General features: G+C 45.0%; 1 protein-coding gene across 4 annotated transcripts in view; it reads right to left on the bottom strand.

Annotated features, from left to right (window-relative positions):
• Window positions 1–5756: 5756 nt before the first annotated feature.
• Window positions 5757–12069, bottom strand: part of LOC105191579 (uncharacterized) — a 46520-nt gene continuing 40207 nt past the window's right edge. For all 4 annotated transcript variants that reach the window (XM_019845265.2, XM_011155090.3, XM_025299043.1 and 1 more), the window contains 6 exons: window positions 10228–10408; window positions 7781–7915; window positions 7447–7598; window positions 6580–6949; window positions 6171–6360; window positions 5757–6062 (listed from right to left, as the gene is read on the bottom strand). In XM_019845265.2, coding sequence (XP_019700824.1) covers window positions 5902–6062; window positions 6171–6360; window positions 6580–6949; window positions 7447–7598; window positions 7781–7915; window positions 10228–10408 — 1189 coding nt within the window. In that variant the 3' untranslated portion in view covers window positions 5757–5901. The remainder of the gene's footprint in view (window positions 6063–6170; window positions 6361–6579; window positions 6950–7446; window positions 7599–7780; window positions 7916–10227; window positions 10409–12069) is intronic.

Below are 12069 nucleotides of genomic sequence, written 5' to 3'. Positions count from 1 at the left end.
TCTTCTTCTTCTTCTTCTTCTTCTTCTTCTTCTTCTTCTTCTTCTTCTCGTTCTACCACTTCTTCTTCTGCTCCGTTCCCTCTTGTTTATCAGTTTCAGTCTCGATCTCTCCGGGTCTCTCCTGGGGCGCGAAACGTCCCAAGAATCAGTTGTTAGCGCGTGAGCACGATTGTTCCCCCTTGATTCCGACAATCTGTTCAATCGGTCAGTCGAGAACACGAAGGTCCCCCCCCTCCCCCCCCCCGCGACTCGGGATGAACTGTACGTCGCGGCCGGGCCGACGAAACAAAATAATACATTGTAGCAGCCGGATTAGCGCGACATCGGCGGCATGGTAGAAATCTAATTTTCCACGCGACGCGCCGCGCACTCGAGCGGCGCTCGCGCATTGCCAAATGCAATCGTTCGTTGACCAATTTACACGTTTCTTCGACCAAACGAGTCGTGTTATCCAGTACCTGCTTCGATATTGCTTTCACTATACGTAGAGACCTAACCAGCTCGGCCCCCCGTTGGACGCGCGACCAGACGCAAATCTCCCGCGAAGCAGCTTTGCCTCGTTTTAAGTAGCTTTAGCCGCGCGCGGCGTCCGCCGATGATCAGGGATTAAACTATATAAAGCCGGACAACAAGCAGTCGCGAGAGCGAGTCCAAATGCGCGTTTGCGCGAGCGACCACGAGCGTGAGAAACGCGGCGAGCTGGGAAAGTTGCTTCGCGGAGATCAGCCGGATCCTCGCCGACGGCGGCAGATCGAACGAATAGGACAATTCGTCGGGCGCCATGCCCGAGGGAGATGAGACGCGAGAGGAAAGGCGGGTCTTGGATTCGTTGGCCACAAAATCAAAATGTAAGATAAGCAGACGCGTGTCGTCTCCCTCGCGCGAGGCCTTCACGCTCGCGCGATTCTTCTCTCGCTTCGCGCTCCTTCCGCGCGGAAAACGGATGTCAATTCGTGTGCACTGAACAACAACCGGGCGAAAAGTCGGTAACGAGGAAGGATCTCTTGGCGATGTCTCGAAGTTGTCTAAATTAGGGTTGCCAGATTTTGTTCGGGCAGGTTGCCAGACTTTGCCGATGCCCGCAGGCTGTTCAGTTAAGGGGGGAATTGCATGCGCAACAGGCCGTTTCCAAGGCTATTTTTAGGAATCTTTTCAACGGAAACGGTAAGATCAACGGACTTGAAATTTTCACTGTGTATTCATTAATGTTCAAAGTATAAAATAAATTTTATTGAATCACAAGAACCCCGATCCAATTTGTAATTATAGATAAAAATGCAGTCATCCGTTTGCGAGCTCTGTGTTTGCTGTCGACACAATTCCGGGCCTCTTGTTACTCTGAAACCAAAATAAGTAAGAAAGATTTTTAAAATATACAGTCGCCATTATATAGCCCGTACCAAAATGAAGGCGGTGGAGCCGAGTTTGGAAAAATAATGACTGTACGAGAAGAAAGTATCGAAAATGAAACTTTTTTCGACTTGTAATCATGTTTAAAAAAATGAGTAAAATAAAATATAACTATGTTCGAGGTAGGAGCGAAAACTACACGTCTACCGTATATTGTGTAAAAATTTCAAGTTATTCAGTAGTTTCTGCGTAATCATGTCGACCGTTTAAGAAAATGGTGTTTCTTAAGATAAACGCGTTTAAAGCTTTACGTATACTTTCCATATAGATAGCAAGAAATTTATTTTATACTTTGAATGAACATATTGATGAATACACTGTGAAAATTTCAAGTCCATTGATCCTACCGTTTCTGTTAAAAAAATTTGTAAGAATAGCTCTGAAAAAACGGCATGCTGCACATATAACTCTCCACTTGATATTAAAAACGAGTGGATTGTTGAACACTTCCATCTAACGATATATTCTTCGAAAAATGTATTTTTACAAACTGCACCTCTCTCTCCAATTTTGGCAACCCTAATCTGAATCGTGTGTAATGTATACTCGGCTGCTTGAAAATTATAATATCGGGATAACCTAAAAGAATCGACTGAATAAGAAACATCCGCGGGATTTCTGCTTCTAACGACGAAAGCGTGCTTTTTGATCCTCGATCGAACTGTGCTTTCTCCACTCTTGTCTCTCTCTTTCTCTCTCTCTCACTCTGTTAGCCCCGTCTTTCTTCCTTCTCTCTGATTAGCAGTCGAGGAGGAGACCGACCGTGTGTCATCCTCGCTGGCGACGAGAATCGTAGGACTTTTATACGTAGATTAGCATACACGTGAGCGCGAGTCGGGACTTTTACGGTGTAAGACGACGACGAAGGATTTTCTATGTCGTAATTGGAACGCGACAAATGTAGCTCCTCGCATTCCGAGGGCCAACACGATCTTCGCGGGCTCGTCCCAAACAGTAATCGCCTTAGAAAGGGAAAGAGAGAGAGAGAGAGAGAGAGAGGGAGAGAGGAGCTCGGCAGTTTTATATAGTTTCACCGCGACCGGCTCTTTTACATCCGACGCAGTCGGATTATTATCGAGTCGCGTCACCTCCAGCCGAGGTGAAATCCGCGCGAGAGCGGAAACGGGGAAGATCGCACGAGCGAGGAAGCGCGTCTTTCCCTTCAAACGGCTTCTCGCGCGAAAAATCCAGAGTCCCATCGCGCGTATACAGGGTGGCCCCGCGTAAAGTGTTACAAATCCATGACTTTAAAAATATTTATCGAATAAAAAAATTGTTCATCAGGAAGTCTCATGTATTCGAAAGGCCTTTCTAACCACATAAACGTAAAGTCGCCCCGCTTCCCCTTTAAGGGGGGGGCGGGGGTAATTTTATAATTTTAAACGGAATCTTCTATAGAATGTTGCATATTTGGATTCTACGGGAAGAAACAAGTAAATTTTATCTGAGACATTTGTTTGGAAGATGCTTCTGTCAAAAGTTATAAGCATTTAAACCTTTAGCGATTTCATTCATGTTTGAACTCCATTGGCACGAAGTTGCGTTCGCGATACGACAAAAACAAAACAGACTTTACAGTACGTACTTGATGTTAGCCAAGAGAAACATAAATAATTTGAAGTATGTACTGTAAAGTCTGTTTTGTTTTTGTTGTATCGCGAGCGCAACTTTGTGTCAGTGGAGCTGAATCATGAGTGAAATCGCTAAGGGTTTGAACGCTTATAACTATCGAATACACGAAACTTCCTTATGAACCAATTTTTTGATTTGACAAATATTTTTAAAGTTATGGACCACCCTGTGTAACAAAAGGCGGTGCACGTGGCTCGTCTTCCTGCCTCCCGTTCTCTTCTCCTTCCTCCCCTGTTTGATTTCCTCTCGAGGCAAGAATTCCCGTTAGATCCGGAAGCTCACCGGTCGTAGGGCAACGCGCCGTGGAGTTCGGAATCTCGGCCGATATCGGGAAGAGGTCACGGGGGTGCGTGCGGTGCTGAGGTCGCACCGGGGGCGTCCGCGTGTCCCCGCGAGGTCGCGAGAGCGAGCGGAAGCGGTTTGCTCGGGGCGTGTATATAACTTACGATTAATCATAGGATCAGAGCCCAATATGATGTGACCTGACTCTTCATAGCTGAATTCAAATGAATAATCTGTTCTAGAGTATATACCACGTAAAACAAGTGAAACGCGGCGAAGTCACGGCGATCTCTCGCGAAGATGTTCTCGGGGAAGATCGCACGAATTATTCGTCTCGAACGAGGGCGCGCTCGATTCTGCGGAGCCCTTTGCGTGGGAGCCCTTCGCGCGACGTGCAGGCAACCGCGGTTCTCGCACGACGCGCGGAGGAGCGCGACGAGTCATCGTGTGTGCGACGTGCGTTCGACTCTTCGAAAAGCAGAAAGCCGAATTTCGAAAAGCAGAAAGCCGACTTTCGTTCCTTGAGGCGGTCGTCATATCGCGCGCTCTTTCTTTCGCGCGCGCGACGCGGCCTGCGCGGTTAAATTCCAGTGCGAGATTCCAGAGCGCGGATCAACGACGGAAGTAGGATTGCCAGATGCGAAATGACTAATTTCCTCCGGGACATTTTTCAGGCGACGGTTGAGAAACAGGTTGTCAGAGAATTTTAGTTAAATTTGAGAGACAGAGGGGTAAGACGGCTAAGAGATGCCGCTGTGCACTCGCAACAAACAAATGCGTGAATTAGATACCAGCAGAGAGAAGTTTGGGCATGAACAGTGCGATTGTATTTTTTAGCACGTGAGTGGCTTAGTTGACATCAATTTTCTTAGGTGGCACGTCGAAAAATTCGATCCTATAAGTCGCGGTGACCGCTCTCTCTCTCTCTCTCTCTCTCTCTCTCTCTCTCTCTTTCTCTCTCTCTTTCTCTCTGGTACCAGTTAGAAACGTGAGTGTTATTATGATTTTGTTGAAATTCTGATTTTCCGGGACATTCCCGGGAATCTCGGGCATCTGGCAAGCCTAGAAGAGACGGAAGAGACGAAGTCGACGCTTACTTCCCAGACAGCGCGAATTTCTCAAAGACGTCTCAGCGAGATACGTAGGACGTCTTCTCCAAGTCTGTACTGTCCGGCGTGGTCAGCCGACGACGTCTCGCTACGTCGATCTTGCTCGCGCTTTGGAACTCGACTCGTCGTTTCGACGGCGTACAAGTCACTCTCCGCGTTCGTGATTCGTAAAACTCGGGGAGCGCAAGTTCGTCACGACGCCAACACGTCCACAGGATCGCTCGTCTCAAAGTTCTCGTGCCTTTGTCACGCGAGAGTACGCCAGCCGAGTGTCCGCGAATTTTCCGAAGGTCTCCGTGTAAGGTTAATTTCATCCCCCGCGAAACAGCGTCTTCGTCCTCGGAAGCCGAGCTTCCTTTTCCGAGACGATTCGCGTGTAATGTATCCCTCACGACTACGCGCTCATTCTCCCCCTCGTGTCTTTAGTGTCTCGCGTTTGTCTGATTTGGAGAATTTATGCTCGTTTAATATATTACGATTATCTTTAACGTAAACGTAAGACCAGAACCCCACATAAAGGCACACATACGTACTCCCACGCGCAGGTAGCTGCATTTAGCATTAGATATAGATAATTCTTCTTCTTTTCTCACGCACAAAATACTCGCAGGCTCATAAGGACGTGCGTTTGATTTTCATAGACATTTCTCTATTAATATTTTCCCTCTATTAATATTTTAGTCGATTTTTTAATAACATTCGCACGCATATACACGCTACGCGCGTTATCCTTCTCCAGTTGCAATAATTTTTCCATAATTACACCGATTTGCCAATTAATGGTGAACGTGTTTGGGAGGGCAAATTCGTTTTCCACTTCGAAGAGAGGCGCACACGTGTATTTCCTCGCGTACGCACTGAACATCACACAAGTTCCTTCGAAAGTTTAAGCAAGAGCTTGGCGCACCTCGAACGAGCTCTCTTCGAACGACGCGAGTCTTATTGAAGCGTCCAGCAGGTTCTTACGATAGGATTTATGTAATTAAGCATTCCTCGACCACAAATACAACTGTAAACGGCTGTACGTAATGTAAAATAATAAAAGCAGAAAAACAGAAAGAGAGAGAGAGAGAGAGAGAGAGAGAGAGAGAGAAAAAGAGAATGTATCTATATAAAGAAATATATATATATATATATATATATGTGCGACGTTGTAACGCGATGCGTGCGATGTGCATGTAAATTTATTATAAATAAATTATTATAAAGCAATGAAGAAAAGCAGAGAAAGAGACCGCTCAATATTTCAATGTCGTAAAACGACCACCTCTTTAGCAAGTACGACGGAGAGAATGACCGGGAAAAAAAAAAAAAAGGTTGATATTCGTAAATATGTGTACGTGGAATGTTTATTCTACGTGTATGCACAAGTGTCGTATGTACATATATTACGCGTGTGACATCGCCTATATCTGCCCGACATATAAATACAGAGTTTAGATACATTATCGACAGGAACGAACGTGAGCTAACAAGCGCTCTTCACGGGCTTCAGCACGTTCTCGGTGAACTGTCCGACTATGTTACCCCTCGGATGGTAACAGGCTACTATGACGCAGGTACCGTCCCGCTTGGCCATCGCGATTCCCATTTCGGTCGTCTTCTTCCAGACAATCTGCGTAAAGTGACCTGCAAGTGGAAAGGACGAGAGGTCTGCTTATCTTGTTCGAATGAGATATCGCGTTCAGATGATTTCTTAATGTCACACGAAAGTCGTAATTTATCACTCATGCTTACACGTGTTGAGAACTTTCGGCTCGACGCCGTACTTGTGCTCCTTCTTCTCGGAATACCATTTGGAGACGACCTCCCGCGCGGGGACGATCAATTTGGGATCGGAGCACTGCATCGAATAGATATTTTCGCCGTACGGAGACGACGACTGAGGTATCAGTTTGTTTGTGTTCAGTAAGGTGTTCGCCCAGGCCTGCGGACAGTTCAACGTATAGTCAATAAACAACGACCAGTTTACACGACGGGTGACGCGTGATTTTTATGTTATTTTTTACGGCCCGCAGCCGATCGTACATTTAGAGGTCTAAAATTGCCCGCGAACACGAAGAAGCTGCGAGCGATGAAGCTGCATATTAATCGCACGTACGACACAACGACGGACTCACGATAGTCTCACGCGCGACGAGGTTACCTTCGCAGCGGCCGTCAATTCCGGACTCAGCCTCAAGTCTGGCACGCGATGCTTCCTGCGGTACTCGTTGTGAACCAGCAATGCCTCCTGCTGCCAGGTCTGCTCGTCTATCATGCCTTGCTGCTTCATGTCACTGAAGTTGATTCGCTTTGTAGGGCTAGCTTCCGCGGGCGGCAAAACGTTCTCCGTGAAACTGCCCAAGAAATTCCCGGCGGGGTTGTAATTGCATACGACGTACACCTCCCCGTTCCGGTTCCTGGCCATTCCCACCCCCAATTCGGTGCTGTCCCTCCAGATCACCTGCGTGAAGTGACCAGTCTTCAGCGTCGTGGGTTCCTTTCCGTACTGATGCTGAGCCTCTTCGGCGTACCTGTCATCAGCAAGAATTTCGACAAGTCAGCAAGAAGTTGCGTTTAACAGATCAGCAGATTCGTACAATGATAAATATTTCGGTTAGTGCAGAGAAAGCCAACATATTAGGGGTACCGGGAAGTCTTTTCGTATGTTAAAGCTTTCAATTTCCTTGTAGAACGTTATATAATACGGCTATAGTGCGGGTTCTTAATTTTAATCCAGAATTTATTTCATATTTCAGGTTAGTCAACAACATTCTTCTATTGCGTGTTACCAACTTTCATTAAGATCGAACTTATTCCTGGAAAATGGCAGCATTTGAACCAAGTAAAGAACACGGAAAAACGAAAAGACTTTCCCCCGGTACCTTTCTCTAATATCTTTCTTCTTTCTCGACACTTCTTTTTTTTATCCTTTTTAAAAACCCCCATTTCATCCGCATGCTATTCGATGTATCGCGTGGATCTTGGTGGCTTGACGTGATTCTGATAATACGCAAGTCGATTATCCTACCATTCGTTCACTGGCTCTTCGCCACCGACGACGGTCTTCGGATTGGAGCTCCACATACAGTAGAGATTCTCTCCGTAGTCAATGTTCGCCCTGTGTTCTAGTCTACCTCTAGCCGCCAGTATATTGGCCCAGTCTTGACTCGTCTTGCATAGCTGAAAGATGAGCAGACACACACGTCGTTATTTATCGTTTCCGATAAAAACGTCAGCAACAGACACGCTTCCGAGAACGAGGGGGGGGGGTGGCGGAGGCAAGGCGAGCTTAAAAAATCAAGCTTCCTCTCTTCTCGGAAGTTACAGGAGGCGATAGATCCGTAAGCAAGATCGAGAGTCACCTGCTTGCTGAGTCGCAACGGCGGTGCACCATGTCGCGATCGGTAGAAATTGTGCGTGTCGAGGCAGACGTTGATGAATTCCTTCGGGGGCCCCAATCTGCGCACAGACGGTTTACGCGTGTCAGTCTTTGTTGTCTACAACACATAAAGAGAAAATGCCATATGGCGTATCAAGATTGCACATGATATGACAAATTCGCGGATTCTCATTAGAGATGCGCCACGTCTCATGGACTTTATTTCACCGTATCGGAAAATATAACGCCGATGCGTTCGCGTGCGTCGAAAGCATCGAATGGTCTTGAGAGCACATCATATATTCTAGAACGCTAAAAAATATGTCTTTCCGATTATTAAATGGAAACAACATTCTACGTAGCGTACATATATAAGAAGAAAACGAAACTTCGAATCAGAAAGATACATTTAATGCTAATTTACAAACACTATATAATGAAAACAGATAATAAAGCGGACAATGCATAGAAAATATCGTAAAGCTATATATAAGAATTGTACTGACTGGCAGCAACGATTACCCATCGCTCTATCCAAACACGATTATCTGTCGCATGATTTACAGGTCAGTCCATAAAATTTGCTCGCGACGCTTTTATTCTCGCGACCGTTCGTTAAATTTCTCCCACTCGTAGAGAAAATTTACCGAGCGTGATGGCAAATCAGCGAGGTATGAATAACAATCACGACACAAGGAACTTGTCAGGACAAGGCTTCTCCAATAATTAAACGCAAAGCCGCGATCTAACGCGCGATTGCAGCCGGGACGATGGACAGCCGATGATTTTCGAGAAACTCGAAACGACGATAACTTCAAGACTTTTCGACGACGATTGTCAATTTCATCGCCTGCCATTTACACGACGTAACTATTTCTATCCAAGAGTTATATGTAAATCTTTTTAATTTTCTAATTTTTACATTTGAGTAACAGAAAAATAAATATAATGAGCGAAGAGGTAGCACAAAATTCGAGCGACAAATTACAAAAATCTGCAAATTTCCTGAGTTTCCTGAATTTTTGTATTTTGGTAAGAATAAGAAGAATATAAAAAGTGAAGAGGTAGTACGAAATGGGTCCGATGGGAAATGAGTATTTTTGGATATTCTGGTATTTCAAGTAGTAGGGGGGGGATACATAATCTGAAAAGAGGTGCGAGAAACAAAAAGACTTGTTTAAAAAATATTCATACTCATTTGTATTCTTTTTTATATTTTAATACAATACAATGTAATATATAATGCAATATGTGTAATATATAATGTAATAAAATATATTATACAGTACAATACGCAATGATTTAATCATGTTTTAAAATGTCGAAGCGTGACATTGACATAAGGTAGACGAATGGGAAACTAAAAGAATTTATATATAAATCTTTAATAGAAATATCTCTTCGTTCACTATATTCTCCCGATATCGAAATGCAAAAATAGGAAATTGAGAAAATTTGGGAATTTTTAAAATTCCCGCCGGAGATTCCTGACACCTCTTTGCTCATTGTATTCTCCCGATATCAAAGCGTGAAAACAAGGAAACTGAGAAAATACAGAGATCTTTAAATTTTCCGCCGGAGACTCTTGCTCAAAGAACTGCTCGAACACTAAAATGCATTGATGATGCAGCACTTAATGAGCGCCTGATTAACATTTAATCCATTGTATTTAATCCATCTCGAGGTTCTCGAGACATTAGCGGTGCAACTTGACAGAGATGACGTAAGTTGCGGCTCGCTGAAAATCCGACGCCGAGGATATCGAGACGCCGCGCCGCGGCCGTGCTGGCAGATTAATAAACACGCGATCCGTCCGCGTGTCCCCGCTACAAATCACGTACAAATCGGCCGTTTTACGGACAAGGCCGTTAACCTGCGCGCGCGCGCGAAAAACCTCGCGCTCGCGCTCACGAAGAGCGGCTTGAGCGAATGAGAACGAGACAACACGCGCACCGCGGAAAATGGAGCGGAAAAATCGATTCCACGAGCACGCGAGAGCGCACGGCCCGGGCTTCTTCTAGCTTGAGATTAGTCATCGCGCCAGCCGGCCCAAGATTATGGCGCAATGAGAGATCCACCGGTCATCCGCGGTCAGACTCGCGCGACTCCCGGAGAAAAGGAGCGCTGATCCTGAGTCATCGCGCGCGGTCGCAACTCGCGCGCGACGCATCCTCTCCGGCAAGGAGAGGAGCCCTCCCACTGGCCCTCCCCTCCCTCCACTCTCAAGGAGGATCCTCTCGCAGCGTGCACGCTCGTGTGCACGCTGCGCACCGAGACTGCCCGTGAAAAAACTGCGCTTTCCCACCGAGCTCGGCTAATTTGCCAAGTAGGTTGAAACCGGAAGGCTACCTCGGGGTAACGAGGAGATCGGCCGGCCGATAGGAGAGACGACCGGCTCGGGGAAGAAGAGAGGCTCGTGGATATTCTTACCTGTGACGATGAATACCTCGCGGAGTCGGGAGACGCTGAAGAGGACCTGGCGCTGCTGCAGGACATGCCATCGCTGCCTAAGCTGCCGTGAAAACTGCCGTGCAGAGAATTCGACAGCGGGCCTGGCGAGGCCGGTGACGCTGTCAACGGGGACTTCGATCTTACCGATTCTGTCCTCGACCTGAAAGTAGATCAATTATCACGGTATACGGAGAAATACAGCGCTCCTTTCAGTCGCGGACTCAGCACAGCGACCACCAGGCGCGGTGAACACAAGCGGCTCGTGCTTGCTGAAACTTTTCTGCACACAGAAGCGATCACGTAACAACGTAATCGGCGGTGAAGTGAACTTTTTGTCTTGACGAGAGTTCCTCGCGAGATTCGGCCGGCTCTGCGCGAAAGTCGCGAGGAAAACTGTTGTAAAATTGACCCGCGGTAAAGCTGGCCCGGCATTAGTCAAGGAGGAATTCTCGTTAAGGCGGTATCGCACGCGGATGGTGAAATGACACATGTGGATGTATGTACGCATTGGGAAAAATGACCGGTCGAAACAACTCGAATCGAGTCAAATGAACTGAGTCTCAGCGAACCAACATCGCTGGATTTCTCCAGCAAAATCTCGACGTATTATCGCAATCTCTCTCTCTCTCTCTTTCTCGTTTGTACTGGTAAAACCCGAAAAGAGGTATTCTATTTGTAAAATGATTTTTCCCATAGTCTCATATTCCAAGCGAAGCCTTTTACAGAAAAAGGATTCTTCTTTCGATAAAACGATTAAAGTGGGCCATTCATCTAAAATTTATTAGATATTATTCCAACGGTTCTCCTCTTCAAACTTCAAGAGGGCTTCTTTTTATATGAATTAATTTTTCTTTTGTATAAACAGGAAAATGTTGATTTGAATATCCGCTTCTTTTGTTCAGTCATGCTCTACCTCCAGACATAAACGGAAAAATAACCGTGTGTTCATGGGTCAGAATATTTGGAACTTTTTCTAAAAAAGATATATGTATTGCTGCAACATACAACGAAGATAATTTACCCATATTTGATCAAATACAGTTTATAATCTGTTGCAAGAAATTGAATATTCTTTCTTTTAACTATGTTTCGCACAATTGGTTATGATGGACATCTTTGTAGCTATAAAGTAGCTATAAAGTCCTAGCTAGTAGCTATAAATATTGTAACCATAAAGTCCATAACAAAATTGATTGGAAATTTGATCTTATTTTATTCGTGCCTACTTATTGCAGAACTGTTGAGCAAGCCAGAAGTACATCTATATATATATATATATATGTTACTTTTCGCTATACATTATAATTTTTTCAAATTGACTAATATAACCGATAAGAATAAAGTACAGTGAGAATAAATAATAATCCTCTTAAAAAAAGATTCAATAATCCGTGTACAAGAGGAAATTTATATTAAAATCAATAAGATTTGCATTATACATGTAACATATAATCCCTCTAACTTTCAGATTAATGTGTTTATAATATTTTCCTCTTAATCCCAGAGGAATCCTCTCGAGGCCATATATAAGAATAAAATCCTCTAAAATTTAAATGATTCCGCTTGTTCTGAAATTAGAACTTTTTCGGAGTGAAAGATCGAAATAATATAAAACCGACCGAATTAAGCACAATTAAGCGATCGAAAATCAAATCGCATCACCAGTCGCATTGATCCCACTTAGCCCCGAGTCGTTTAGTTCCCTGAGACCAAGCTCTACTTAACCGATTCTTTCCGTCTCAGCGTCAACATGACGTTCTCTAAATGGTGCCCTGATATTCCGTGCATCTCGATGAGACGTGAGTAAGCTGGAAAGCCAAT

The sequence above is a fragment of the Harpegnathos saltator genome, unplaced genomic scaffold (genome assembly GCF_003227715.2).
Source record: "Harpegnathos saltator strain DR-91 unplaced genomic scaffold, Hsal_v8.6 scaffold250, whole genome shotgun sequence".
Taxonomy (NCBI): Eukaryota; Metazoa; Arthropoda; class Insecta; order Hymenoptera; family Formicidae; genus Harpegnathos; species Harpegnathos saltator.
The sequence above is the reverse complement of the archived record's forward strand: the minus strand, read 5'-3'. Positions and strand labels throughout refer to the sequence as shown.